Genomic DNA, 27,963 nt, shown 5'->3' on the forward strand with positions numbered 1-27,963 from the left:
AACCCACATATTTTATAACCGACTTAAAAACAAAATAGTTCTTTTATCCAAGTGGTGACTAAGTAATTAAACCATCCGAAACAAAAGGGTCAGCCCATGAAGTCATACTTAGATAATAAATTTTTTAAAATAAAATTAATATAAAAAATTACAACAAATGTAGAAAAGTTAGACACATTTATGATAATTTCATTAATCAAATTAAAAAAAAAATATTAAGTGTAGTAAACAAGAAATATTTTTATTGACGATGAAAATGAAATACATAATCTAAAACTGAACAAAAATGAAATTATTTTCTTGTTTGGTGGAGATCAGTAGTTCAATTTTTGGGTCAAATGTCTCAACCTTTAATGTCATAATTAAATAAAAAATAATAATAAAAGATAGAAATATAAAAAATTAAAAAATACATAAATTTTGCAAAAAAAAAAACATTTGGACACATGTATAATATCATATATTCATCATATTAAACAAAAAAAAATAAGTGTATCATATTAGAATTGTTTTTACACATATGGAAATATAAAAGATATATATAAAAAATTTAACACATTTATAATTCTATATTTACACTACTATTAAATATATGAATAAGATTGTGAAACTTCTTTTGACTAAAATACCCACTTTTGAATTAAATCCCTATTTAATTGTGAGGATAAAAAATGCTATTTGAACTACTACTTTTCACCTTAATCAATTACCTCTCTTTATGTCTAACATTTTTAATTTTATGTATTTTAAAAATTAAAGCAAAGTCGGATTAAATTCAAACCAAATCTAGGTCCATTAGGATTAGAATTTGAATTCAATGTCTTCAAAACCAATTGGATTTTGGATTAGATTTGAATGCAAGTTTCCAATGATCAGATTGGATTTGGATTTTGATGGATACAATTCAAATATGATTCATTTATAGCCCTACAAGTAGGGGGCACTCTCATATGCAAGATTCACTACAAAGTTTAACCTTTTGGGCTATTACATGAGTAGGTTTAGTGAAAGATTGGGAGTTATAAACAAAAGTGACATGAAAAAAAATCTTTGGCAAGCTTTCTAATTTTATCTATGTAATGACCTAAATACCAAGATATTAATGGATTATTGCCATTTAGTGCCTTCATCACTTTTACATCAAAAACAATTATTAATTGCCACCATCCTCTTTGAGAAGTAAATGACAAAGCTTAAAAAACTGTTATTAACTTTGTCTCAATTGTCTCTTTAACCAAACCCGCTTTACAACCTATAGCAACAACAAAATTAAAAAATCTATTATAAACACAAAAGCAAAAAGTTCCCCTCGTCATTCATAACACCCCCATTACATATAATATAAAACACTATGGAATTAAGTTTTAACTTGTTATGCACAACTATATAACCATTGGCATTAATATTAGGATTTCATATATTCGTAATTCCATTAATTTTTCTTAGAACCTAAAAAGCATTTATTGTAATATTTTTAAAAATAATGCTATTTCTGGCTTGCCATTTAAGATATTAAATCTTGCCCTCTTCTATCAAAAAAAAAGTTTTGTTCTCTCTATTTAAGTTATTTTTTCTCATAAATAATTTCTATTAATTATTTCTATATTTCTAACAATATAAAACTCATATTAAAAAAATGGCCCAAAACAAAACCTTCTTCTGTCCATGTGGCAAGTAAGCAATTCAACCATTCAAGCCAAATAGATCAACCCATTAAATAATAAAAACAAAAAATGTAAAAGAATAAAAAACACATAAATTTTAAAGAAACTTTGGATACATTGTTGCTATCATTATCATCATCTAGAATTTCTACGTGCATACTTACTAGTACTATTATAAAAAGTACGGATGAGGGTGTGTAACTTTTCTTGATTAAAATACTCATATTTGTCATTTAGTCCATCTATAATTATGAAGATTGAAAATGTAATTCAATTAATGTTTTTCACCTCTTTTAATCCCCTCTCATTGACTCCCATTATCTCTTACTAAATCTCATATTTAATTTATTTTTTTACTAATAAATACTACTAATTAGATTTATGTCCAATACTTTTAACAATATAAACTCATATATTTTAAAACTTAGTCAAAAACAAAATCATTCTTTATCCAAGTGATGACTAAGTAATTCAACTATCTAAATCAAATTGGTCAACCTATGAAGTCATAGTTAGATAATAAAATTTTTAAATAGAAATAAATATAGAAAATTACCAAAAATGTAGAAAAAATAGATACATTTATGATATTTTTTATTAATCAAACTAAAAAAACAAGTGTAATAAACAAGAATTCTTTTTATTGATGATGAAAATGAAATACATAATTTAAAACTAACCAAAAATGAAATTATTTTCCTATCTAGTGGAGATCAATAGTTCAACTTTTGGGTCAAATATGTCAACCTTTAATATCATAATTAAATATTAAAAATTAATAAAATATAAAAAAACAAAAATGTAAAATACATAAATTTTACAACAAAATGGGCACATGTATAGTATCATATATTTAACATATTAAACAAAACATAAGTGTAAATAACAACATTATTTTTACACACATAGAAATAAAAAAATTATAGAAAAAAATGAACACATCTATAACTCCATATTTACACAACTATTAAAAATATGAATAAAATTGTAGAACTTTCTTTTGACTAAATTACCCATTTTTTGAATTTAATCCTATTTAATTGTGAGGTTTAAAAATTTAGTTTGAACTACAATTTTCACCTCATTCAATTCTCCCTCTTTAAGTCTTACATTTTTTTTTTTATAAATAAACAAAAAAGTATACACTAAGAAGATAAAACATTACAAAAAGAAAAATCTAGTAAAATAGGTAGGCCTACCAATGATACCCAAAACTTTGTAGCCCAATATGAGTTGCTTAGGTAATCAGATTCAAATTTTGCAATTTGCATCTGATTAATAGTGAAAAACAAAAAAATGTAAAAAAAAAAATACATGGATTTTATCGAAAATTTTGAATACACTATTTTTATCATTATCATCATCTACAATTGTCATGTTCAAAGCACATGCACACTTTATATATATATACCCAAGTCCGAACATTCTTGATTCAGAGTTTTTAAGTTGAAAATTGATATGGAAAAAGAAAAGCAGCAAATGCTACTTTGATATAGGTTGAGAGGTTGTTTGATAATGAATGAAGTGGCTGAACTGACTAATTAATTTATTGATTTGTTATTTTATGTGTATTTGTTTTATTTTTCTAAGAAATCCATTAAATATTTTAAAGAGTGGCTAATAAGTTAGGCTTACTTCACTTTTTCAAAGTGGACGTTAAGGTTGGAACCAGATGGGCTGGAGACAAAACCAGACATCGTTGTGGTGCAACCTATTAGGCTACTTTTGTTTCGGGTGGAAAGTCGAACCAGGGTAAACTTTACACCCCAATTCGATTTTACATGTGTTTGGTAAACATGTAATTTTACACTGAAAATCAATGTAAAATTTCATTTGGAATTTTGTTTACATCGATAATTGATGTAATATATACATCGAAATTATCGATGTAAAATTACCGTCTTTTTCTTCATCTCTCTTCTCCTTCTTCTTCTTCTTCTTCCCTCTCTCTGTCTCTCTCTCTTCTTCTTCCCCCTTTTTTTTTCTTTCTCTTCCTATCACCGCCATTGCAATTGGTTGCGGCAGAAAATTTGAACCCACCTCTAAAGGGAGAGCCAGAGAGGACCTAGAAGGAAGAAAAACGCTAGTCCAGTCAAACCCTCCGATTGTGGCTGGCTTCGTTGCGAGTGATCTCTCTCTCTTTTTCTTCTTCTTCTTTTCTGTTTCTGTCACCACCATTGCAATTAGTTGCAACGGCAGATCTGAACCCACCTTCGAAGGGAGAGCCAGAGAAGACCCAGAAGGAAGAAAAATGCTAGTCCAATTGGCCCCTCCGGCTGTGGCTGGCTCCATTGCGAGTGATCTCTCTCTCTCTCTCTCTCTCTCTCTCTCTCTCTCTCTCTATCTATCTATCTATCTATCTATCTATCTATCTCTTCTTCTTCTTCTTCTTCTTCTTCTTCTTCTTCTTCTCCTCCCCCCCCTGTGGCTGGCTCCATTGCGAGTGATCTCTCTCTCTCTCTCTCTCTCTCTCTCTCTCTCTCTCTCTCTCTCTATCTATCTATCTCTTCTTCTTCTTCTTCTTCTTCTTCTTCTTCTTCTTCTTCTTCTTCTTCTTCGGAGAGCCAGAGAGGACCTAGAAGGAAGAAAAACGCTAGTCCAGTCAAACCCTCCGATTGTGGCTGGCTTCGTTGCGAGTGATCTCTCTCTCTTTTTCTTCTTCTTCTTTTCTGTTTCTGTCACCACCATTGCAATTAGTTGCAACGGCAGATCTGAACCCACCTCCGAAGGGAGAGCCAGAGAAGACCCAGAAGGAAGAAAAATGCTAGTCCAATCGGCCCCTCCGGCTGTGGCTGGCTCCATTGCGAGTGATCTCTCTCTCTCTCTCTCTCTCTCTATCTATCTATCTATCTATCTATCTCTTCTTCTTCTTCTTCTTCTTCTTCTTCTCCTCCTCCTCCTCCTCCTCCCCCCCCTGTGGCTGGCTCCATTGCGAGTGATCTCTCTCTCTCTCTCTCTCTCTCTCTATCTATCTATCTATCTCTTCTTCTTATTCTTCTTCTTCTTCTCCCCCCCCCCCCTTTTTCTCTCTTTCCGTCACCACTGCTGCAAAGCAGCAGATCTGAACCCACCTCCAAAGGGAGAGCCAGAGAGGACCCAGAAGGAAGAAAAATGCTAGTCCAATTGGCCCCTCTGGCTGCAACTGGCTCCATCGTGAGCAATCTCTCTCTCTCTCCCTCTCTCTTCTTCTTCTTCCCCCCTTTTTTTCTCTTTCCGTCACTATTGCTGCAAGTTGCAGCGGTGGATCTGAACCCACCTCCGAAGGGAGAGCCGGAGAGGACCCAGAAGGAAGAAAAATGTTAGTCCAGTCGACCCCTTCGACTGTGGCCACCTCCGTTGCGAGTGAAAGTTTCCAACGTTTCAAAGCAAGAATGTAGAAATAGAAGCTAGGAGAATTCTAGGGAGAGTTCCAGTCTTCTACAGAGAAATAACTAGGTCCAACGAAAGGAAGAGTTTCAGAGCAAAAACAAAATGGAAAGCTTCACTTTTACTCTGTGACAACCAAACGCCATCAATGTAAAAATTCAAATCCATCCAGTTTCATTTTCCATCGACCACTGAACCAGCACCACCTTTTTCATCGGTGTAAAAATGGATTTACACCCAAACAAATGTAGCCTTAGGAGTGAATACACCATTGTTGCATACGCATAAAGTGTGGTCCTAGGTGAGCCTCATATGTCCAAAACATTGATGTGTTCATTTGTGGTAGGTTGCCTTTGTCTCCAAACCCAATATCCAACATTCAAAAATAATAATAATAATAAAAAAAAAAATCAAGTATGCACGACCTCGTCATCTATTGTGAAAAAGTAGAATCACCTATGACCAAGTAGATCCAAACTTATCCTAATGAGTCTAAACATGTTGGTCACAATAGGTTGACCACAAAATTAGGGATGGCAATTTCTACCCTACCTAGTGGGTACCCGCCACTACCCTCCTCGATGGGGCAGGTTTTTTTGCTCAAATGGCGGGTTTTGGGGCAGGTACGGGTTTTGGGATTCAACAACCTATATGGATACGAGTAGGATATGGTATTAGGCTATACTCGACCCTTCCCGACCCATATATTGTTGGAAAGCATATAAACTTTATGCACTAGGTGTTGGATTTAATAATGTTTTGAATTTTATGTGAAGGATAATTGATAGTTTATATATTTTTTACATCTCTTAATCAAATAATTAAAAATCTTGATGTTTATTTGTATTATTTTACTTATTTATTGCTTATATATAACAAGAAATAATAGAAAATTAGATGCGGGTTTTAACCCAACTTGCCCCTACCCTTGAATGTGGGAAGGGTAGGGTTAGGTAGGGTTTTTGCACTTTCATATGCAGAAAAGGTTTGGATTCTCAAAATCTAATCCATTATGGGTATTGTGACAGGTATGGATTGAGAGATTTTTAGAGGTAAATAAAATCTAAACTTTAAAATTTACAAAACCCTCCCCAAACCCAAACCATTGCCGTCCTACACAAAATCCAATAGCCCCACATTAAAAATATTTTCATACTTGTATATTATCATGCAAGGAAGTTGTTACCGATCTGCAGCAGTAGTATATATCTTCTGGGAAACAAGATCTGGTGTGAGCAAAAAACATATTCCTACATATTCATCTCGTGGCTGACATATGCCAGTGTATTGTGGTCAGCAGATGTGAGCTCGTGGATATATAATTATTAAGGTCTGGTGGACTATTTAATAAATAAGATCTCCTTAAAAAGAGAACTAATCTATAATTAGTGAAGTCCTTCCCAATTCCTATGCAACATCATTTATTGTTGCGTATAATTTCAAAGTGTAATCAGTTCTAGTAATCCACTCCACTATTCTACCTTAAAATGAACTATTGTTATTATTGGTATTATTTTTGGTGTTAATAGATACTTTAAGCATTAGATTGTCCCTAGCTAAACGTGTCCCTGAAGTCTTAAATTCTTACCAATAAAGCGAATACTTGTCCGATCATCATCATCGTTCAAGTCTTATCCAAACTATACGGTTATGAATCTTTTTTTGCCATTTGTTCTGATCAGTGACCATATCCAAACATTTTGCTTAATGATAATTTATTATAGCACTCATTAAATAGAGTTGTCAATGGATTGAGTCTGGTTCAAGAATAAAGGTTCAAAACTGATTATTAACCGCTTCTATATATAAAATAAACCTAGAATTGAACCAATTATTAATTGAGATAATTGGATCTGGTTATATTTGATAAAACAAGTATTTTAATCAAGATTATCTTATATACCTTCTATAAAATTTATTCTTTTAACATAAAATATAACAAAAATTATAAATAACCAGAAATCAGTCTTGACCCAATTATTAATTATTAATAACATTATTCATAAGGGTCTTAACCGGTATGTGAAACAGAAAAAAAACAGTCTTGACCCAATTATAATCGAGGCACAAAACTCAAAATTAAAACCATTATAATTGGTTCAACCGGTTTGGTTATATCAAGTAAACCAAACCCATCGAATGTATGATAATAATAAATATTCAAATTTGTCTTATTGCATGCTTTAAAATATCATCCTTTTCCTTGGCAATAACATGTATGCATTTGATACATTTAACATATTGTATATATATTAAAAAATGAATGAACTATATTTCCCTTACATATTGACACTTCATATGACAAAAAAAAAAAAAGCATGCCCTCAAAATCACCATGGCATGCACCGCACATCCACTGGATTTGGATCTGGTCCTAAACCCAGGGTCCCAACTCCCAACAGCCTTACAGCTGTACATCGGAAACATCTTGCCCTGTTGCCCATGATAGGGTATTGGGATATGCTTCTCACAGTACATGGATCTACATTCCATTGTGTATTGGGGACATCTCTCATGAATAATAACATATAAGAATGGAGATGTTTCTGATGTACAACTGATACATACTGTGAAGTCGATGTGAGGAGCATATCCAGATTCCACCATAGAGATCTCTTACCAATAAAATGCTCCCAATACTGTTATAAGGGATAAATGTTCTCAATATACAGATGTAGTGGCATGTTGTGACAGTGTCTGGAGAGTTTGTTGGGAGTATATCTAAATTCCTCACCCAATGGTCTTCCAGCCTTGGCTATGGCATTTCTCCATATTAGTAATATGGAGAAATGCCATATTACTTTACTCCTCACCAGAGGGAAGAATCGGAATTTACTCCTCACAAAGTGTACCTCACACTTTTCCCACAGCCCCATCCCACTGTGTATTAGTAATATGTGCATGATAATTATTTTAAATTCCTAAAATACCCTTATTGTTCACACCGCTGTGGAATTTGCAATGGTGGCAATGATTTTGGTATTGTGGTCACCACTACAAGTTCCGGACGGAAAATTGCACTGCCGATGTCAGTGCTTTGCGGGAAGCTTTATGATCCCATCCTCCACTGGTTCTGTTCTCATCCCTCACCTTCCACTGTGATCAGCTAGACATCCCTTTCCAGTCGAACCTACCGCGGAACAGGCAAAAACTGCGACTAGAAACCAGGTGGTGGCGGATTTTACTTTCAAGCACCAAGGGAATGGTTTTACTGATTCCACACTGCAGAGATTAGGGTTCCCGGCCAAGCTATCCGCATGTTTCAGCTTGGTTAGCTCCGGCAGGATTGCCCCGGAAAGTAGGTTTCTAGATAGATATGGGTACGTTAGGACTGGTAACTTACCAAGCTCATGGAAGAGAAAGGCATGAGCTAACCTTTCATCCATGAATGACAAGCTCTGGAGGGGCTGAAGCACTTAGAGGACACAATCAAAGCAGCCTTTCAGAACCTTTCATCCATGAATGACAAACTCTGTAACCCAACTTGTGGCCAGTAGCTCATTCTTCCAGTGGTGATGCTTCTGATTCGTCTCATCACTCAGAAATGGGTGGTGGTGCTCTTGAAGAGGCTCGTCTTCATTACAAATCTTCCATTGCTTCTCTTCATTCTATTATTTCCGCAATTCCCAATTCCTGGAAGGTAAATCAAGAACCCTAGATTCCTTTGATTTCTCTTTCTTCCGAGATACTATTGGCTTCCGTTTCATTTTAGTTGCTTTGGTTATAGCAATAGAGGAATTGCCAAGTAGAAAAACAAATCAAACTTATAAAAAAACTCATTAAATATCTTACGATTCATAAAAACTTGATTACAATATCGTTAACCATCTTCCACTAGTGCTTTGGGAAGCTTTACGGTCTTCATTTTAGTTGGCAATTTTACCGGGGGTTTTTCATCAGTTAGGTTTTATTTTAAAAAATTGATGAATAATGAAAGACAAATTTAATATTTCATTTTTTTTAATTAATGTTACCGCATGCCAATTGTCAGAAAACTTAAGGGTAGCTTAAGATAATATAATATGTAAACAATAAGAGTACGGTTTGTCAATTTCGTGAATAGTATAGATAGTTTAAGAGATTTACCTTACATAATAATACAAAGTATGGAAGATGCTCATGATGTATAGTTGAGACACATTGAGATTGGTGTGAGAAGCATATCCAAACAGACTCCATAAGAAAATGGTGTGGCAAGAACTGCAATAAACCACTCCCTTTACCAACATCATCTCACACCACACATCTCATATATGATGGAACATGTTTTGTTAGCAGAAGATCCCAATTCCCTCAAGATGATTGAGATTTGAGAATGTAGAAGATTGTTGATGAAATGAAGGGTAGCTCTATTCAGATCTGCTACCCACAAGTCTTACCTACACCTACTCAAGTCACACTTACATCAGGAACATCTCCCTATCATGAATGGTAATGTGATACGGGAGATACGTGTTTGGTTCCGTGGGCATTTACGAATAGGTTGTTTATTTGCATTTTTTCACTTTAAACATTTATTTATACTTTTTCAATTTAAACAGTTTTTATTTTAAACATTTCTTGTTTTTATTGTTTGCTTGAGTTTCACTTTAAATATTTTTTATTCTATACCTTATATTAATAACTATTCAGGTGCACCACATCAGTATTTGGTTTCAAGAAACATTGGGATATTAGAAGAAACAAGAATTTGAAGTTTTTACAAATACTTAATACACAAAAATTAAAACATTTCAGTTTTCTTATAAATGATAAAACGAAACGGTTATTTTATTTTGCTTCATATGCAAATGCCAACGCTCATGTAGTGATGGTGTTGTGGCGTTTTATCAATAAATGCCCATGGACAATGTGCACCTGTAGTGACGCGTTGGAAGGATTGAGTAGGGATCAAGTGAGCAGGAGATCGAATCGTGAAGTGAATTTGCCAACGGGGCACGTGTCATCGCTTTGGGGAACTACGTGGCTTGTTCCTTCGATGCGGAATTACGAGAAGCAGAAATTCGATCGCTGAAACTGAAGAAACCGGAATTCCAACTAAACGGATTTCCATTCGCGTCTAGTCTTCCCATTTCACCGGTATGTGATGCTCCCTTCACTTCTACAATTTCCTTCTCTTCAACTTTTCTGTTTCTGTATTTTGTTAAAAGATTCCCTTTTGGATTCTGTATTTTTTTTCCTTTTCGTGTTGAAATTTTTTGTTATTTCTGGGAATTGTTTAGTTTTACATTTTTTAATGAATTGTTTTCTACTGGGTAGTCTGGATCTCGCTTTTAAATACAAATTGGAATTTTGGTAGCTTGGTGAAACTCGAACCGAAGATTTCCCATTCAGAAACTCTGGTCCTTGTTCGCTAGAGAAAAGGTTACTTTGAGTTAGCCCCTTTTATTCTCCATTTTGTTTCTTCCCTATTTTCTGGATTACAATCCTCTTTCTGGTAATTATTCACCAACAGGAGTTTCGTTATCCGTTTTGTCTTGAAAGATTACCAGTTGAGTCAGTGAATTTGAATTTGTTTTGCTAAGGTGGCAATTGGACCCAATTTCTTTAGATGCGTCTAGGGATTCTTCATAATTCACCAGATTGTGCTCTGTTTCTTGAATTATTGTACAAATTGCTTCTGTAATTGGTCTTAAAGAAAATGTAGAAATGTCCATATTTCCTAACTTCGATCCACCTCAATTTTCTTTTCCTTTCTCACTTTGCCTCCGTTTCAAGGAATTGGTGTAAATACTATGACTTTTGTATTATTCGGATGCTGAGTTATAGTTTGCCGGGTCATTGATTAGTCAGATAAAATACGTTGTTTTTACTTCAAGGGATGACTAAGAAATGCTGAAAAACTCACAATTTCCGCAATGTAACTTTAGAATGTTTGCATTATCTCTAGGAGCCCCGCTTGTTGGGTTTCACGTTTTTCTTATGTTGTCTTAAAGATCGAACCTTTTTTTTCTAAGACCAAAATCAGTTTTTTTACAATTAAATTCAAGTGGTTTGAAAATAAATTGCATAAGGAGAGCACTTTTCATTGATGGATTATGTTATGTATAAAGCATGCATGTTGATCCCTCCTCTCATTCGTTCTAAAATAATACTAGAAGCAAGAACTGAGTTTCCGATCAAGCTCTGCATAAAGATAAAGCATAGAAGGAGAATACATTCGGTGGTGTTTTTCAAGTTCACTGTACAGGAAACACGCCAACTAGTTAGTCTTTGAGTTTTATTTGTTTCTTGCACACCTGCACTGTTTCCTGGGTGACCATGGGTTCATTTCGATATGGTTTTAGCTGTGTAGACCTCTTTCTAGTGGAAGTGCAGCAAGTCAATCCAGTTACCTTGATTTCAAAATGCTTCTTCTCTATCTCCATTTTCTCACTGGAGCTTCCGACTCTAAAATCAAGTAGGTCTACCTAGTAATAACATAGCATGTAAATAAAGCTGTCTGAAGCTGGTTTTGTTTGCAGAGAGTTGATTATTCTACCTAGACAGTGCTGTTTCGAAGATGTTAATGATTCTACATTGTTATTATGGTAAAAAATATTAGTATATCATCATGGCTGGGCTGGAAGAGCTGAAAAAGAAGCTTACTCCTTTGTTTGATGCTGAAAAAGGCTTCCCAGGTGGAACAACCTTGAATCTTTGTGAGTCATATATGGTAAGTATGCTTTATTATGGTGACATACAGGGATAAATTTCATTCTAAATTCTTAATACACTTCTTGCTTTTCCAAAGTTGTCAGATGGTGGGACTGTTAACTTATTAAGCAGATCTTGTGGCATTTACAACATCAATGAGCTTGGATTGCAAAAGCGCACATCTGTGCTTATAGATGAAACAGATAATAGTGAGAAGACATACCGATGTGCTTCTCATGAAATGCGTGTATTTGGTGCCATAGGTAGTGGTGCAAGCAGTGTTGTTCAGAGAGCCATCCATATACCCTCTCATAGAATTTTAGCACTAAAGAAGATCAATATCTTTGAGAAGGTTTGGTTCTTCTTGCTTGAACTGTTTTTATTCTTGTCTGTTTGATTTTCCTTGGGTCTTAAATCTGTTTTGAACTTGGTATTTTTCATCTGCAATGTTACGTAAGTAAACTTCTTTGAAGAAATAAAAAATTATTTAGTGTAATGACTGTATGCATGCCTTATTTATAATTGTATGTGTTCCTTTTGATGTACCATCAGATTGGATCTATCAAGTCCAAAACCTGGACCATGCCCAGATATACATAATCCATAATCAAGAAAATAGAGGTTAATGTTATTGAAAAATAAGAGACTAAGAGGAGTTTCTTTTCTTCTTCAGATACCATGATGTTTTATTTTTCTTATACATATGATTCTGTAATGTATAAAAAGGAAAAGAGGCAACAACTTCTTAATGAGATACGGACATTATGTGAAGCACCTTGTTATCAAGGTTTGGTGGAATTCCATGGGGCATTTTATACTCCTGACTCAGGGCAGATAAGTATCGCTTTAGAGTTCATGGATGGAGGGTCCCTTGCAGATGTCTTAAGAGTGCAAAAATGTATACCAGAACCAGTTCTTTCATCTATGGTTCAGAAACTGTTGCATGTAAGTGCCTTCCTTTGCTGTTTTCTTTATTTATTTTTTATTCCATGCACTGCTTCGCTTGATTCACAGCATGCCATAGCATTTTACAGTTTGTGTGTCATTTGTCAAGGGATTAAGCTACTTGCATGGAGTACGACATTTAGTTCACAGAGACATAAAGCCTGCAAATTTGCTCATAAACCTCAAGGGGGAGCCCAAGATCACTGATTTTGGCATTAGTGCTGGTTTAGAGAATTCAATGGCAATGGTTAGTTATGGTTATACTTCTTGCAACTCTATTACTTATTATCATGGCTTATGGATTTGTTGTTTTGAGATGTTTTCTTTCATTTTTATTGCTTCAACTTGATATGAAAAGCAAATACAAAATATTTGATTAACTGATGCGTCAACATGGTTCACCAGTGTGCTACTTTTGTTGGCACTGTAACATACATGTCACCAGAGAGAATTCGAAATGAGAGCTACTCTTATCCAGCTGACATTTGGAGCCTTGGACTAGCTCTATTTGAGTGTGGTACAGGAGAGTTCCCCTATACATCCAATGAAGGACCAGTTAGTCTTATGTTACAGGTGATGCAACAAAACTTCCAATTTTCAGGCTTTACCAATTTGCTATTATGTCTATTAAAGTTTTCAGTAACACCATAACCAACATGACATAACATAATGCTAATTTGCTATCATGTTAATATATGCTATTATGTTACTGGTCATACAAAGTTTTCTTGAAACTAGATATATAGGATGTCATGTTAATATATTATGAAGTACTATCTGGTTGGCAGTGGGCCAATTTTAGATCATACAAAGGCTGGCCTGGTACTGATCCTGTAAGAATCTGGTACAAACTTCATACCCAAGCAAGCCCAACATGTACTGTAACTTCTGAGACCTTATCCAGATCCAACTATAACATTTTGAAGCATCGTAGTATATGTATGTGTTGGCATGGATTTTATAATGCAACCTCTTTCAAATTGAAGAATTTACTATTAAAACCATAATACATCTATATGGTTATGGGATTTTATTATTTTTGAAGCCTTATGATGTCATTGTGTCATTATAACTAAGTATTGCATCGGACAGTTGTATGGCTTTGTCAATGTCTGCTGCCAGAATGGCTAGCAGATTAACTTAGGAAATTACTGCATGCAAGACCATGGTCAGCTATTGAGTTTAGGGAGGGCCTTCAACACGGTTATTGCCATTTTGTGTCTGTGCTACCATGCTTCTCTCTGCATTCCGACATTTATTCCATCTACTTCCATATAGTTGTTATATGGTTTACAAGCTTATGTACTTTATGCTAGATCTTGGATGATCCATCTCCTTCACCAGCAAAATACTCACTTTCTCCAGAATTCTGCTCGTTTATTGACGCTTGCTTGCAGAAGGATCCAGATGCAAGACCAACAGCAGAGCAGGTAAAGCAAAATAATAGATATCACTGCATAAGCAAAATAATAGATATCACTGCATGTGTTATTGATTTGGTTGATAGTTGTATTATATTTTCTAATCCTAAGCATATCATGTAATTACAGTATGGGTTAAACATGGCAATGTTGAGTGACTCCGGATATCCTACCCACGAGAACCCTGCCCATGCCTACCCACAATACACCACCCCCCATGAATTGGGAACATCTCCCCCTGCATAATACTATGCAGAGGATGAGATGTTCTCCATGTGTGGGCGATAAATGTGGGCAGGAGATCCAGACTCATGTTGAGCACGATTGGTCCTTAGGATGTTTGAATTGGTTAAAAGTAATTTAGTTGGATAAGAATTTCCTGGCAAGGGTTTGTATTGTACAGCCATGACCAATTAACGTTAGGAAATACCCTGCTAACTCTTGTTGTGCTGTTGTTTTGTTATTTTTGAAGGATTATAGTTCTGACATTCTAGAAGTTCCAACCCTTTCAATTTTTGTATTTTATTCCAGTGATTTGTTTATTACACAGTATATTTAAGACCATCTTCAATTATCTGATTTGTAAAATGATTCACACTTGACATCTATTGTCTTATTTCCATTTATGTGCTCAATAATATATTTCAGACATTCCTATTATAGAAATTACTCCTTCGTCATCAGGCTATTTACATCCTCTATTCTTTCTTTTTTCTTCATCTTTTTTCCCCTTTTTTGGATAGTGATTGGTAGGTTATTGGGTAGAGAAAGTTCCAAACGCAGGTCTATGGGTTCAATACTTGTGTACTCTACCAAGCAAGTTGGCATCTTAAGAGACAATGCCCTCCTTGTCCCATCTTGCTCATTATGTTATTTATGCAAATATCAATATTTCTTAGAAAAGTAGAGCATATGCTCCTCCTCTAACTGGAAAGCATACAACATTCTTTGTAGCACTGTAGGAAATTTCTGTTTTTATTTGTACATATGTGTGAATCTTAAAGCGTTTCATGACAAGTCTATTTGTGCTTGTATAATTCTTGTTCAGTTACACTTTTGGATTTTGGTATTAACCACCTTTTGCTATTGAATGATTTGCAGCTCCTCTCTCACCCTTTTATTACAAAGTATGAAAATGCAAGAGTAGACCTAGCAGCATTTGTCAAAAGTGTCTTTGATCCAACACAAAGGATGAAAGATTTAGCTGATGTGAGTCTAATACTTTTCTATTGTCCATTGTCCATGAAAATGTTGCCCGTCTATGTAAGTTGGATATAGGCACATATATTGTCACCTTAATGTAGATATAGATGTCAGATATGAGGGCCCAACATTACCAATTTGTTATTATGTCTATTAAAGTTTCCAGTAAATATATATTATCTCCATGCGTGTTAACTTGATATCACCTAAAGCTGAAGATTGATATTGACTTTATGAATCTATTCTTTCACCGACTGACCAGATGCTTACCATCCACTACTATTTACTTTTTGATGGACCTGACGAACTCTGGAACCATATGAAAGGCTTGTATAACGAGTCTTCAACTTTTAGGTAATGAATGATTATCTGTACACATTTCTACACTAGCATTTGTCAAAGAATTAAGGGTTGGTTTTTTTACTCTGGAAATATTAGGCTAGAAAATGTCAAGATGGTGTATCTAGAGATCCAGGTGATCATGAAGCTTTCTTCAATTACTAATAAACACTTTCTTTTTGTTAGCTTCTCAGAGAAGGTACACATAGGCCCAAATAATGTCTTTGCAGCATTGTCAAATCTACGGAGGACATTAACTGGTGACTGCCCCCCTGAAAGACTTGTACATGTTGTGGAAAAACTTCAATGCCGTGCACATGGCCAATATGGCATTGCAATTCGTGTATCAGGGTCTTTAATTATTGGTAATCAGTTCCTTATTTGTGGGCATGGGATGCAGTTAGATGGTATGCCCAATTTTCAAGATATCCCTCCTGATTTAGCAAGCAAACGAATGGGAACGTTTCAGGAGCAGTTCATCATGGAGCCAAGCAGTGTTATTGGACGCTACTTTATTGCCAAGCAAGAACTGTATATAATTCAATAGAAAACTATCAGTGGCCATCTCTTTCCTTCCAAGGTCAGTGCATCTATTCTTTATTTGCATTTACAACTTTCTTGTTTAATACTGAAATCGGTACTCTTTACAATGAATTAAGTCATGTATTAGTTTTGTTGATCATGATCATCATTATTCATCAACCAAGCCTTGTGGCCCTTATCCCAACTATATGGGGTCGGCTACAGAAATCCGGTTTTATCATTCCTTCTTTTTAATGTAATATCCATTGTTAAATTATTGGCGCTCAAATCATTTCTTAAATTATTAGTCTTGTTGATGTGGCATATATTTTGCGTGAAGGCCTTCCTGCACCAAGGAAAATTTGCTCCTGAATTCAGGGTGCTCTTCACAAATATCTGTTGCCAGTATTTATCACTTATAAAGCTCTCCGTTTGTGAGAAGTAGATACACGATTCACAAGAAAGATCAAGGCTATGGATTGGGTTAGAGAAAAGGTGCCATGTGAAGTGTCATGAATGCCAGCCAAACTAACTGATTATGAATCAAACAGTATTGAATTTGAAGTACAGGTCAGATGTGCTTGCAAATGGTATCCAGCTTCATATCTCTCCTTTGTCAGTTCGATTATTACTCGATCAAGTATCCATTCAAGTTCCAAGCTGAATTGAAAACTCAAGTTTCTGAATTTGCATAGCCATAGAATTGTACTGATGTGCTGAAATATTTTAGGACTAATTCCAGCAAATCACGAATATCTTTTGCAAATTGTTCCTGTGCGCGTGCTAATTCCTACAGATCAACACAAACTACATACTTGGCAGCGTTGAGAAAAGGTGAAGCTCTCTAATATGATCATTGATATCAGCTAGCGATCTACACTTCCTAATTACACATCCCCGGGCACTGTTTATTACACTGCTCAGACAATGGGACTGAACTCAACGCAAAAATATTCAGAATAATCTCATTTGACATCTCCAACTCCAAGTCGATACAGGATTTAGACACCTTAGGCTCCATTTCTATTGGTTGCAGCCTGAGGTGACGGATAAGTAGCAAAGGGCGTTAAGTGAGTGGCGGGAATGGGATCCCGCTGTTCAGAGACTACGTGCTTACAGAAAAAAAAAAAAAAAAAAAAAAAAAAAAAAAAAGGGCAAGTAGGATTTTTGACCAGCCATACAAACTGATATGGAACAGAGCAGCTGGTGGTCTGTTCCGAATGACTGAATGGATGGGCAGTTTTACTCTGTTTATTGATCATGCCTCAAACTATCTGGCGAAACTTTGGGCCATTAAAACAAGCCTCACCATTGCTTGGAACCGCAGATACCGCAAGATGGTGGAGTCAACTCGTCCTCATCAATTTAAAATGATGAAAAATGGAAACGACGGTAGCTGGATGAAGTTCGTGTTATCATTAATAGACTGGGATATCCTGCTACAGCGTTTTTACAGAGGCTAATAGAGGAGCTGATTCCGTGGCCAATTTGATGTGGAGAACTCGTAGAGATTCCAAGTTTTAGTTCGCCTCTTTCTGGGATAAAATCTAGGGAAAATTCCCGGTATTTTGGGCCTAATGTCACTTTGGTCCCCAAACTTTAAAATGTGACAATTCAGTACTCAAACTTTTAAAACGTTTCAATTTAGTAATTATCATTTTAAGTGGTATTTGAAAAGATAGAAATGCTCTTTGAGTGTTATCTAATTTGCTTTATTAACTTTTCAAACGTTAACAAAAATGAACAGTCTCAAATTATATTCTTTTCTATTCAAGAAAATTGGGGTCATATCTTAGTGGGCATTTTGGTGATTCCAACTTTTTTGAATAAAAGAGACAAGGATTTGGGTTTGTTTATTTTTTGTCAACATTTGGATAGTTGATAAAGAAAATCAGATGACACTCAAAGGGCATTTGTGTCTTTTCAAATAACTCTTAACAGCTGGTTAATGGTAGGTACTAAATTGAAACGTTTTGAAAGTTCGGGTGTTGAATTGTCACGTTTTAAAGTTTGGGGACCAAAGTGACATTAGGCCCAAAATACAGGGTACTAATTAGAATTTTCCCTAAAATTTATTTTCCTTGACTAATATTTTGGAGCTTCTACTTGTTTTTTGCTTGTTTTTATTGGATTTTTGAAAAATCAAGAGTCACGTGATGCCATATGCAAATGAAGATGATGGGCAACTAAGAAGTCATCATTCATTATATTTCAAAAAGTTTAGGGATACTTTAAGGCCTATTTTCTTTCTTGGGAAGTTACTTATCTAGTTATAAGTGCATTTATCCATGTTCTTTTATTTCCCAAATAAACAAGATAATGATTTTTTAATTATAAAAAATCATTATTAAAAGGGGTAATTTTGTCCTATCTAAGTGCTGGCAACTTTTTTTTTATGTTGGAAAGTTATTTAGCAACCTAGGAGATGGATACGACTTATCTGGGTAGGTGGTACTCAAAAAAAATAAATTTTCCATGGGCTCACATAAATCTAAAAAAACATAGTTATTAACTTTCCCCATTCTCAAAGGGCCCCTAGTACTAATCAGAAATCTCAGAGATTCTTTAAATAACTTATCCTAGAAATAATGAAGGGTGGAGGTAAGGTTTTTTCACTTAAGGCTCATCTTAGAAAGAGTATAAATACAAATTTGTACAATACAAAATACAAGGGTTTGCACTCTACATATTTGTATTTGTACTCTTTGCAAATTGAGCCTTTGTGATATCAGGATCTTTTACCCACAAAAATCCTTCCCGCCATACCAACCCATAGGACGATAGAGATGCACATTGGGATCGTCTCCCCATGAATGGTAACATGCAAATATGGATGTGTGGCAAGGTATGGATAAGAGATCGGAACACAATGCTTTAGGATCTATCTCCTCTCATTGTTTATACATAATTTAATTTTTTTATTAAAAGGACAAAGATAACTATCTCGCTAATATTCTTCAACTAAAACATCCCCCAACCCCACCAAATCATGCCCACTGTCTAAAAGCCTTGTCCCAACTATATAGAATCGCATATATGAATCTTGCTTCGCCATTACATTTTGTCAAGTGTCATCTCTCTTGACTGCATATCTAAATTATAGCCAATTCTATGAAATGGTGATATGATTCTTTAACATTATTTTCAACCTGATCAAATGAGATGTTTTTTTTTTTTTAAGTAAATGGCTACTGAACCGGCACCTACGTACTAACACGGTTCGACCTAACCAACCAAGAATTGTTTTGAAGTACTGGAAACCTGAAAGAAAAGACCGAGTCCAGATCTCATACCCACGTCTAACCACAGCACACTACCCCCGTAAATTTGCAACATCTCCCCCTGTTAACGGTTGTCAAACCTCTACTGCTCTACTGTCTACACCGCAATCCAACTGTTAACGGTTGAACAAGGACTGTGATTCGAATTTATTAGTACCTACTAGCGACTAGAGTGGTTGAATTCGTTCAATTCGTCTTCGTCGCAACCGAGGAAATCAACACAAAAAAAACGCCATGAGAACTCTGTCGAATCCAAACCCTAATGTCTCCTTCATTCCTACAATTCACACCTATGGACCCCGACATGTAACGAATTTACCAAACCAAATCTCTTTTCCATCTCTTGTAAACGACCGCAACTGTTTGATTCAACACAAGAAGAAATTGATTGTAAAAGCCGCATTGGATTCTGCAACCATCGATCAGTTGGGACTTCCAGAATCCGATCTTCGAAATCCTGCCATATCTACTTCGTATCGCAGTTCCAAGATCCCGAAGCCGAATCAGACTCTATTGGAAGCTCAATCTAGGATATGTACGGGTCCGACACAGACAAGGCCTCTTGGAGAAGAACAGGCGAACAAGGTCTTGGAGACAATCCTCAGATCAGGTCTGTTTCTCCTTCCTCTTTTCCCTGTCCTCTCCCCTCACCCTCAGGACGATATGTCGTCATTGTTATGTAGTCTTGTTTCGGGATATCTGCTCTCAATTCTATTATTTACCGTGAACAATACATGAAGAACGCGATTCAATAGAGGTACACGTACTCATATGCCTGGTTGATGACTTGATGTTTTTCTGTTTATTATTGTTATTGTTGTTATTTTCTGTTTAAGCTTTTCCAAGGTGACTATGTTATTGTTCTTAAAATAGTAGAAGAGGTTGAATTGAATCCAGTCAAATCATGAATCGTATCATAAATCATAAAATTATTTCATTTTTGTAAATTGTCAAAAGAAGAAAATACAAACTAAAAATTTAACTATATGGAAACATCACTGTAGGCCATTTTCAATCCACATCCACCAAGGTAACTAACACAACGAAGTTTACCACTCGTAAAGTGTAAGATTATATTGTCAAGTTCCACTTTAAAATCAATTATATATAAAGTGGCTCATTCACCTACGTATATATGATGGGAAGTAAAATCAAAAGATTTTTAAATAGATTTTATGTAACGCAAATAAGTATTATTATAGTTTCTACCAAAAAATAAGTATTATCGTAGTAAGGGTTTTAAATGGGAATCAGCCAATCATCTGTTGATTTTTTGCCATTTCTCTTATGCTATCTGGGTGCATTTCATTAGGCTGTTTTAGAGTCCATGGTTGCTTCCTAAGTTCCTAGAAATATCCCTAGTCTCTTTGCTTCCTGACCTAAAAGGGTAGCTCATCTATGACGGTTGGTGAGGCAGAATTCCTCATGGTTCGCTGGGCCTTTATCAAGCAAGATTTTGCTGGACTCTCTTTTAACAGCTTCAGGGATCAATGGCTCAATATTGTTTTTGAGCCGGATGAACCTAATTCTGAATTGTAACTTCTCTAAGTTGTTTTCTTTTGTGGCGAGGTCCCCTTCCATCTCAAAGGGGCATGCTTTGTAAATATTTTCCAGAGTTCTCTCCTATTATTAATACATCTATTTACCTTTACCTTTCAAAAATATAAATAAAATCTCCTGAAAAAAAAAATAAATGACGAAGTTTAACAATTTCAAATCATAATATTTGAACACTAATTGTAAAATTTTCTCATAGAATGATTCGATTGTAAGATTCAAATTGCGACCTCTGGGATTAATTATTTGAACCTTTAATCCTATCATAAATCATAAGATCTTGACAGCTGTTGCTGTGTACTACTAATTAGCTCCAAGGAGAATTTGGAAGATGTATCCTACTGGAGTTTATTCATACAAAGCTTTGATGGGAATCATAGGATTATGTATGTCTTGTACCTATTATTTTATTGATTTTTTTGGATATTGCTTGTCATTTTTGCCATTAAGTAGGTGTTTAAACTTAGGATGGGTTTAGAGAGGTCCGATATAACATCTAGCAATATGAGAAAGGAAACTAGAATTTCATTTGCTTGTTATTGAGTTACTTTATGATGTTAAGAATTTAACACTTATGTTTGAATTTTGAAAACATTGTGCTATTTTATATTCAAGATCAATGTTGGTTGATTTTTTAACATTTTTAGTTTATGGCTTCTTAGCAAGGGGAGAACTCAAAGATGAAGAGGAAGTTTCTAAAGCACAGCTGGGGGCCTTTTTTGCTGCTATGACAATCCGAGCAAATGCCTTTCCTGAGGCTACCCAATGGAGTGAAGGGGAAAGACGTGCAATGGACAAATTTTGGCCACTTTTAGTTCGGGCCCTTCCATCGGATATAATTTTCCTAGCAGATCCTGAAGGATCAATAATGGGTAGTTCAATTGGACCCCAATATATTGGTAGTGGAACTACTGAAATGAGAATGGTTGGTGCGCTGAGGGAGGTTTTGGCAGGAGGTCATCTTGGATATGAGGAGGTCCAAGGTGTTCTTAGAGATGTTATCCCATTGGGCTTGGATAAACAGGAATCGGGAAGAGTGAATGATGCATTGCTTTCAGCATTTCTGATAGGTCAACGCATGAACAGAGAAACAGATCGTGAACTTAAAGCATACTGCCTTGCCTTTGATGATGAGCTTGGTAATGACTCACAAGTCACAACCTTTAGTTGGTATATGCCTAATTGTTTTTGTTGTGTTCTGAAATTCATATTTGTGTAGTGTAGAGACACTTGAATGTTGAATCATGAATTGTATTTTAAAATTTAAGATTACTTATGTACCTAAAACAATATATTTACCACTTGTACACTAGAAGCTTAAGATGATATAAACAAGTTCAACTTGAAAGTCAGCTAATCCACATGCAATAGCTCTTTAACCTACATATGATGGAAAATAAACTCAATATGGTTTCTAAAAGGTCATAAATAACATAAACAAATCATTTTCTAGTAAGGTCTTTAAAACAAGTTTCCTTGGAAAAGATAAAAAGAAACAAAAAATGACAAAGTAGAGAAGTAAGTCTCTATTGAATTGATTTGAATTGCATGGATTGTGTAGATCATAAGATTTATGAATTGAGTCATAGGATTCATTCCAACGATAATCATAATATTTTGCAGAAAAAGGATTCAGACATAAAATTTAAATTGCAACCCTTTGGTTTCATGATTCAAATTGTGAATTGTATCATAAATTGTAAGATTTTGACAACTATGCTTTTGTACTCTTCTAATTTTTAGGCCATGTCTCGTGGTAACTAACTTAAAAGTGGCTTTCATTGCTTTGAATCTGCAAGAGTATGTATAGTTTTGAGACTTCTTTGATTTACCTTTCGTTTTTATAATAGTTCTTTTGAGTAAAGATTATCAAATTCTGTTTATGTATTGAAAGAAGAAGCTATTAACCTCTAATTATTTGTGCAAATTGTCTTAGGATTTCTTGTCAAAGCATGCTTATGGTTTCATGTATCACAATGTTGTATGTGCATTAATTTAAAATATTTTTTTTTATTATAGAGCACTGAAACCAGAAAGAGACAGTTGATCTCAAGTTCGCATTCATTATTTTTGCCATCACAATCCTGTTTGTAACACTAGATAATTGAGTAACTAATAATTAAATGTTGATCTAAATACCAACAAATTGTAAACTTCATTATCACAAATGTCAAAAAAAAAAAACTTTCAGTGATAACCAACAATGTATTCTTATGCAATGTATCAGGTTCTCCTCCAGTGGCTGATGTTAGATCTTTAACTCACTATGGTGAGACTTACGATGGAAACACTCGATACTTCAGGAGCACATTGTTTGTTGCTGCAGTGAGAGCCTGTTATGCAGAATCTTCTCTGCTCCATGGTGTTGACTGGATTCCACCAAAGGTCGGCCATTGATTAATTTAAGTTCTGCAGTCAGTTGAATATTTTCTTACTCTTCAAGTATTGAATGGTATTTATACTTCATTATCCACGTTGTTATCAGTAACAATCTTTCTATCTTCATTTCTGGAATCTCTGAAATTTTGTGCCATTAAGGTTTTCAGGGGGGCATAACTGAAGAACAAATGCTTAAGTTCATGGGAGCAAATACCCATTTATCTCCAATGCAGGCAAAAGAACTTCTTGAGGTGCATCTACTCTTTTCACATGCATTTCAACCATCTTCATCATCATGCTTATTCTTTTTTTAATCAATATCATCATGCTTATTCTTCACTTCCTCGTGTTGTCCTTAACCAGATTTCTTAAATTTTACTTCAGGATAAAGATCTTGGTTTTGCATACATAAGTCTACGTGAAGCTCGCCCATCCTTGTATGGACATCTTTCCATCTTCAACCTTAATTCTTTTCTGAACACATAGCATTTATCAACTTTTTATCTCCTATGATTTCTTATTGATAAATTTTCTGATATCAAATTAACAACATAAGTGTTCCTGAATGCACAAAGATAAGATTTTTAAGGATAATTTTTTAATTAAAAGAAAAGAAAGATAATGTTGTAATGTATTCCTGATCAAACAACTAATATTGTCATAAGTTTCTCACAAACTTGTATGACAAAATGATCTTTAGATAACTATTCTTAGGGTTCAGAAGATCTATATCATTCCAAGCTCCAATCTATTGTAAATGTATTTAAGGGCAAAGCGTGCAATTTCATTGCTCTATAAAATATTTAAGCTCAATAGCCCAATTTCAGGATTTAACGAGCAGGTTTTCAGAAATGATTTTTCAACATCAACAATCTCCTTCATATGACTTCCACATTGAGATGAACCCATGATCAGAAAGGAACAGAAAAAATCTCAAATAAATGGTTTTGCCTAAATTATATTCTTGATCCTTCTGGACATAATCCCTCTTGTTGTGTTTATGTTCTGAAAAAAACTGCAGACCCAAACATGTCTTCTTCTGTTCATTATCACTTTGAAGATCTTAACCTAATGGTCCATGTAATTCACACCAAACTGTTGTGTCTAATTAATTTGGGTTTTGTGAGGAGGATATTGATAATTTTATATAAAAGACTTCATTCTTTTTTTTTTTTTTATGTTTTGATAGGTAACACAATTAGAAACCTTATTGATAATAAAAAAAATAGTGTACAAATAAATAATATCAATAACCACTTGGGAATCACACTCCATGTCCAATGGTCATTCATCATTGTAGCTCATATTTTTAAGGATAGTAGCCCTCAATGTGTCAACCTCTCTTGTAGGCCTTCAGGGCCCTGAATAAGCCAGAACATCATCTCCCTCAAATCTTAAGAGCTTTACCAATGTATAGCAGAATTTGCAAGTTTGAGGACTAAGAAGAAGTCATTTAAACTGGAGCAAATTAGCTGAGTTGGCCCAGCTCTATGTACAACATAGTTGTCAAGGCAATACCTAGGCAACAAGGCGCCCTTGGAGGCTCGCCTCGCCTAATTGCCAAGCAGTTTTGTATATTGTGTTATAAAATACATTTATATTCTTAATTTTTTTATATTATACTTGTAAAATGGACATTATTAAACTAAAAATTCATTGTGTGTTTATATACATTGCTAAATGCCATATTGAACCCTCAAAGACTTCAAAACCTGAACCAATAAGTAACAACTTAAAATTTTGTCTGATACACCTAAACTAAAATGTTGTCTTGAACTATAACAAAAATAGGGGTTCAGCCCCTATATTTTTTGAAATTTCTTTTCTTTCTTCTTTTTCTTCTCATGAATATGTTGATTTTCTATACTTTTATATTAAGTTCATACTTTTCTTATGAAAATTATGGATAATTATTAAGGAAATATGATTATGGAACCTAGGGAACTACCCTAGGGTCCCAAAATATGGGTTCAAGAGGTTCTTTATTTTTTCTTTTCCACATCCTTTTTTAATATAGTTCACACCTTGTATAATTTTCTCCATTATCTTTATTATAATTGAATATGGTATGCAATACCAGTCAAAAAATAATATTTTAATAATAATAATGATGATGGTGCCTTCTTTTCTTTATAGGGGCATTTGCCTCTTCTAGTGTCTTCCTTTGTCATTCCTGATTCCATTTGTCTTTCTTCTGTTGAATGAGAGTAAAATTGTGGTACTAATCCTCATTCACGTTGGCTCTTCTTGCTCAGACATTATGTATTCTGAAGTTTTTGACCTCCTTCCTTTTGTTGAATAAGATATATGGTAGCTGATGGATTTAAATATGATCACTTACCAGACAATCTTCTAGGACTATTTGTCGATATATATAGTTCTCTTACAAGATGTTTTGATTTTACATGGGAAACAAGTTATAACTACTTCTGACGGGGCATTAGCAACTATCACTGCCCAATGTATTTTTAAGATTATCAACTTGGGGCACAACCTACCATATTCTAAATAAAAATACAGAAAGAAGCAACTTACGATGGAAAAATATTTTATGAATACAAGATCAACATACACGTCTTTAACAACCCTGATGTTACTTTTGCTGTTTTGCAGATATTCATTAATAGGCTTGAGGGAGCACATAAAAAAACGCCCACCATTAGCAACAACTGAAAAGGTTCAGCAATTTGTTAGGGTGAGTTATTTAAATTAAATTTTTATTTTACTGGCCTCTGCTTATGTCCTTATTACTCCTACACAATATAAACAGTATGACTGTATGAGCCATTTTCAGAAGAAGACATTGTGATCCTATTTTGGAACCAGTTATCATTGTCATACCCTTCTATTACTATTAGAAATAACTTGTAGGACAAAACTTCATTCAGAATGCTTCCTAAAAGAAATGCTGAAAATGTGTTGATTTATTAACAGGCCCGTGGGAAAGAAGCTATTGTTACTGGATTTTATCATGAAGGTTATGAGGATTTTCTTTTAATGCTTATGAGAAGAAGAGGTGTTCATTCTGGTTTGGTGGTGAAGGTCCACACTCCACACTTTGCACTATACTAATTTTTAGTTACAGAACTCTACTGGTTCCTTGTTTTGATTGTCCATGCTTTTAGAAAATTGCTTAGGTGTAAGGATAAAGTTATGTGCATTTTCAATTATAGATGGTTGTACGCCTGCAGTTGAATTTTACTCCTTAGTACCTGTAGGATTCCAACTATTCGTGTTTTCTTCTAATGTGTCACTGGTGTAGGGTGAGGAAGGTGCATTATCAATGACAACAAGACTACGATCAGTACATTTGTCAAAAGGTCTTCCTGTAAACTACTGCTCCGGGTTCCGTTCACTTAGTAAGGAATCTATATCTGATGTTGATGGTATATATCTGAGTTGTTTTCCATTCATTTTCTCTCTCCTTTTTTTCTCTTTTATTTTTTCTCTCTTTTCCTGTTAGAGAGAGAAATGTTGAGTTATTGGTTTAAGAGAAACGTTAAGAGTCATTATTTATATGTTGCAGGTATTTCACGTGAGACTTTCAAAATTGAGGTTAATGCTAAGGACTATGGTTTTGAACCCACAGATACTCCAAGAACTGACAGATCAGTAAGTTTCATTGACATTCCTTTGATGATTCTCCTCGTTCTTGGAACAAAATATTCAAACTTGCTTCTAATTGAACTCATGAGTTGTGAACATTTTTCTATGTTAATTCATCTAATTATTGCAAAACGATATCTTTATTTATGAGATGCAAGATGGAAGTTTTCTAAAAAAAAAGATACAGTATAAAAGCTTCTGTTTCTTTAAACCAAGTAACACCCTGAACTTTGATCATTTTGACTTGCTTGGGCATGATTCTCAAGTGCTTAGTCCGGTGAGAAATTTGGAAGAGTTTACAGTTTCTCTGCCCATTCAGTAACAATTCCATGTTCCTGTTAATGCCATTATTCTTTTCTTTTTATTTTAATATAACCCTTTTGACATCTTTCCCTTTTACCTTTAGTTCCATGAGGTTTACTAACAGTGGAGTGTGTTTTGCCCCTTTTTGAATTTAGATTATGAGGAATATTGAGTTGGGTTTAGCTGCACTTCGTGGCGAAAAAGGTCCAGCTTATGACCGGATTGTCTTGAATGCTGGAATGGTGGACCACTTGTTGGGATGTGATGGTGCGGATGACATAAACTCAGCGTTGGACAGAGCTAGAGAGGCCATAGACAGCGGCAAGGCCCTAATTAGGCTCTTGAACTATATAAGGATCTCTCATAAAGTGAAGTAAACAAGATCCTAGCGCTGCTCTTCCTTCTTTGTTTATGACATAGGGTTGTATTCATGAGATGATTACTAACTCAAAAAAAAAGAGAGGAAAACAGGAACAAAGAGAAACGGAAATAAAACAAAGGGTAGGAGTAGAAGAGATGGCTTTATTGTTTTCGTTTTTAAAAATTTGTGAACAGGTTAGATATTTGCAAATTCTCCATTTTTTTTCTTTTGTTTTTTTCCCTCCCAGGACGCATTTCTACATTATGTAACTTAATGACATTTTTCTTTTTGGATTGAAACTCCCTCACGTGTATTAACTTTTCGATTTAAAAGAATTCCCTGAAATGAGAGGTTGTGACCATTGACTCAACATGTTGAAT

The 27,963-nt window shown here is 34.7% G+C and overlaps 2 protein-coding genes across 10 annotated transcripts; both read left to right on the top strand.

Moving 5' to 3' along the window:
• Positions 1-8,055: 8,055 nt before the first annotated feature.
• Positions 8,056-16,862, top strand: MKK3 (mitogen-activated protein kinase kinase 3). 8 transcript variants are annotated; one of them, XM_088984627.1, is made up of 12 exons: positions 8,056-8,670; positions 9,894-10,109; positions 11,495-11,685; positions 11,764-12,018; positions 12,340-12,611; positions 12,721-12,858; positions 13,017-13,184; positions 13,928-14,041; positions 15,134-15,241; positions 15,498-15,589; positions 15,761-16,154; positions 16,437-16,862. In XM_088984627.1, the coding sequence occupies exons 5-11, from the start codon at positions 12,345-12,347 to the stop codon at positions 16,119-16,121; spliced, it is 1,248 nt and encodes a 415-aa protein (XP_088840753.1). In that variant the 5' UTR covers positions 8,056-8,670; positions 9,894-10,109; positions 11,495-11,685; positions 11,764-12,018; positions 12,340-12,344; the 3' UTR covers positions 16,122-16,154; positions 16,437-16,862. The 8 variants fall into 8 exon arrangements, with proteins under 8 accessions (XP_088840753.1, XP_088840747.1, XP_088840749.1 ...); XM_088984621.1 differs by having other exon boundaries at positions 12,393-12,611; XM_088984623.1 differs by having other exon boundaries at positions 8,073-8,670; positions 9,918-10,109; positions 12,393-12,611.
• A 2,510-nt stretch (positions 16,863-19,372) lies between these two features.
• On the top strand, positions 19,373-27,953 carry LOC148853802 (anthranilate phosphoribosyltransferase). Of its 2 annotated transcripts, none has more exons than XM_088986378.1 (10): positions 19,373-19,987; positions 21,597-22,073; positions 23,162-23,319; positions 23,481-23,564; positions 23,698-23,750; positions 25,927-26,008; positions 26,248-26,355; positions 26,576-26,699; positions 26,840-26,925; positions 27,378-27,953. In XM_088986378.1, exons 1-10 carry the CDS (start codon positions 19,612-19,614, stop codon positions 27,597-27,599), a joined length of 1,770 nt encoding a protein of 589 aa, XP_088842504.1. In that variant the 5' UTR covers positions 19,373-19,611; the 3' UTR covers positions 27,600-27,953. The 2 variants fall into 2 exon arrangements, with proteins under 2 accessions (XP_088842504.1, XP_088842505.1); XM_088986379.1 differs by having other exon boundaries at positions 26,576-26,672.
• Positions 27,954-27,963: the final 10 nt, after the last annotated feature.

The sequence above is a fragment of the Nelumbo lutea genome, chromosome 4 (assembly GCF_056320005.1).
Source record: "Nelumbo lutea isolate HS-2025 chromosome 4, American lotus-T2T, whole genome shotgun sequence".
NCBI lineage: Eukaryota > Viridiplantae > Streptophyta > Magnoliopsida > Proteales > Nelumbonaceae > Nelumbo > Nelumbo lutea.

What these genes read in the sequence shown, in the direction of transcription:
- MKK3 (XM_088984621.1), top strand. Translation starts at nt 11,584, where the DNA reads ATGGCTGGGCTGGAAGAGCTGAAAAAGAAGCTTACTCCTTTGTTTGAT. An exon ending in TGGTTCAGAAACTGTTGCAT is followed by an intron (nt 12,612 to 12,720) that starts GTAAGTGCCTTC and finishes TCATTTGTCAAG; the next exon opens with GGATTAAGCTACTTGCATGG. An exon ending in AACGAGTCTTCAACTTTTAG is followed by an intron (nt 15,590 to 15,760) that starts GTAATGAATGAT and finishes TCTTTTTGTTAG; the next exon opens with CTTCTCAGAGAAGGTACACA.
- LOC148853802 (XM_088986378.1), top strand. Translation starts at nt 19,612, where the DNA reads ATGAGAACTCTGTCGAATCCAAACCCTAATGTCTCCTTCATTCCTACA. An exon ending in AGGTTCAGCAATTTGTTAGG is followed by an intron (nt 26,009 to 26,247) that starts GTGAGTTATTTA and finishes ATTTATTAACAG; the next exon opens with GCCCGTGGGAAAGAAGCTAT. An exon ending in ATTCTGGTTTGGTGGTGAAG is followed by an intron (nt 26,356 to 26,575) that starts GTCCACACTCCA and finishes TCACTGGTGTAG; the next exon opens with GGTGAGGAAGGTGCATTATC.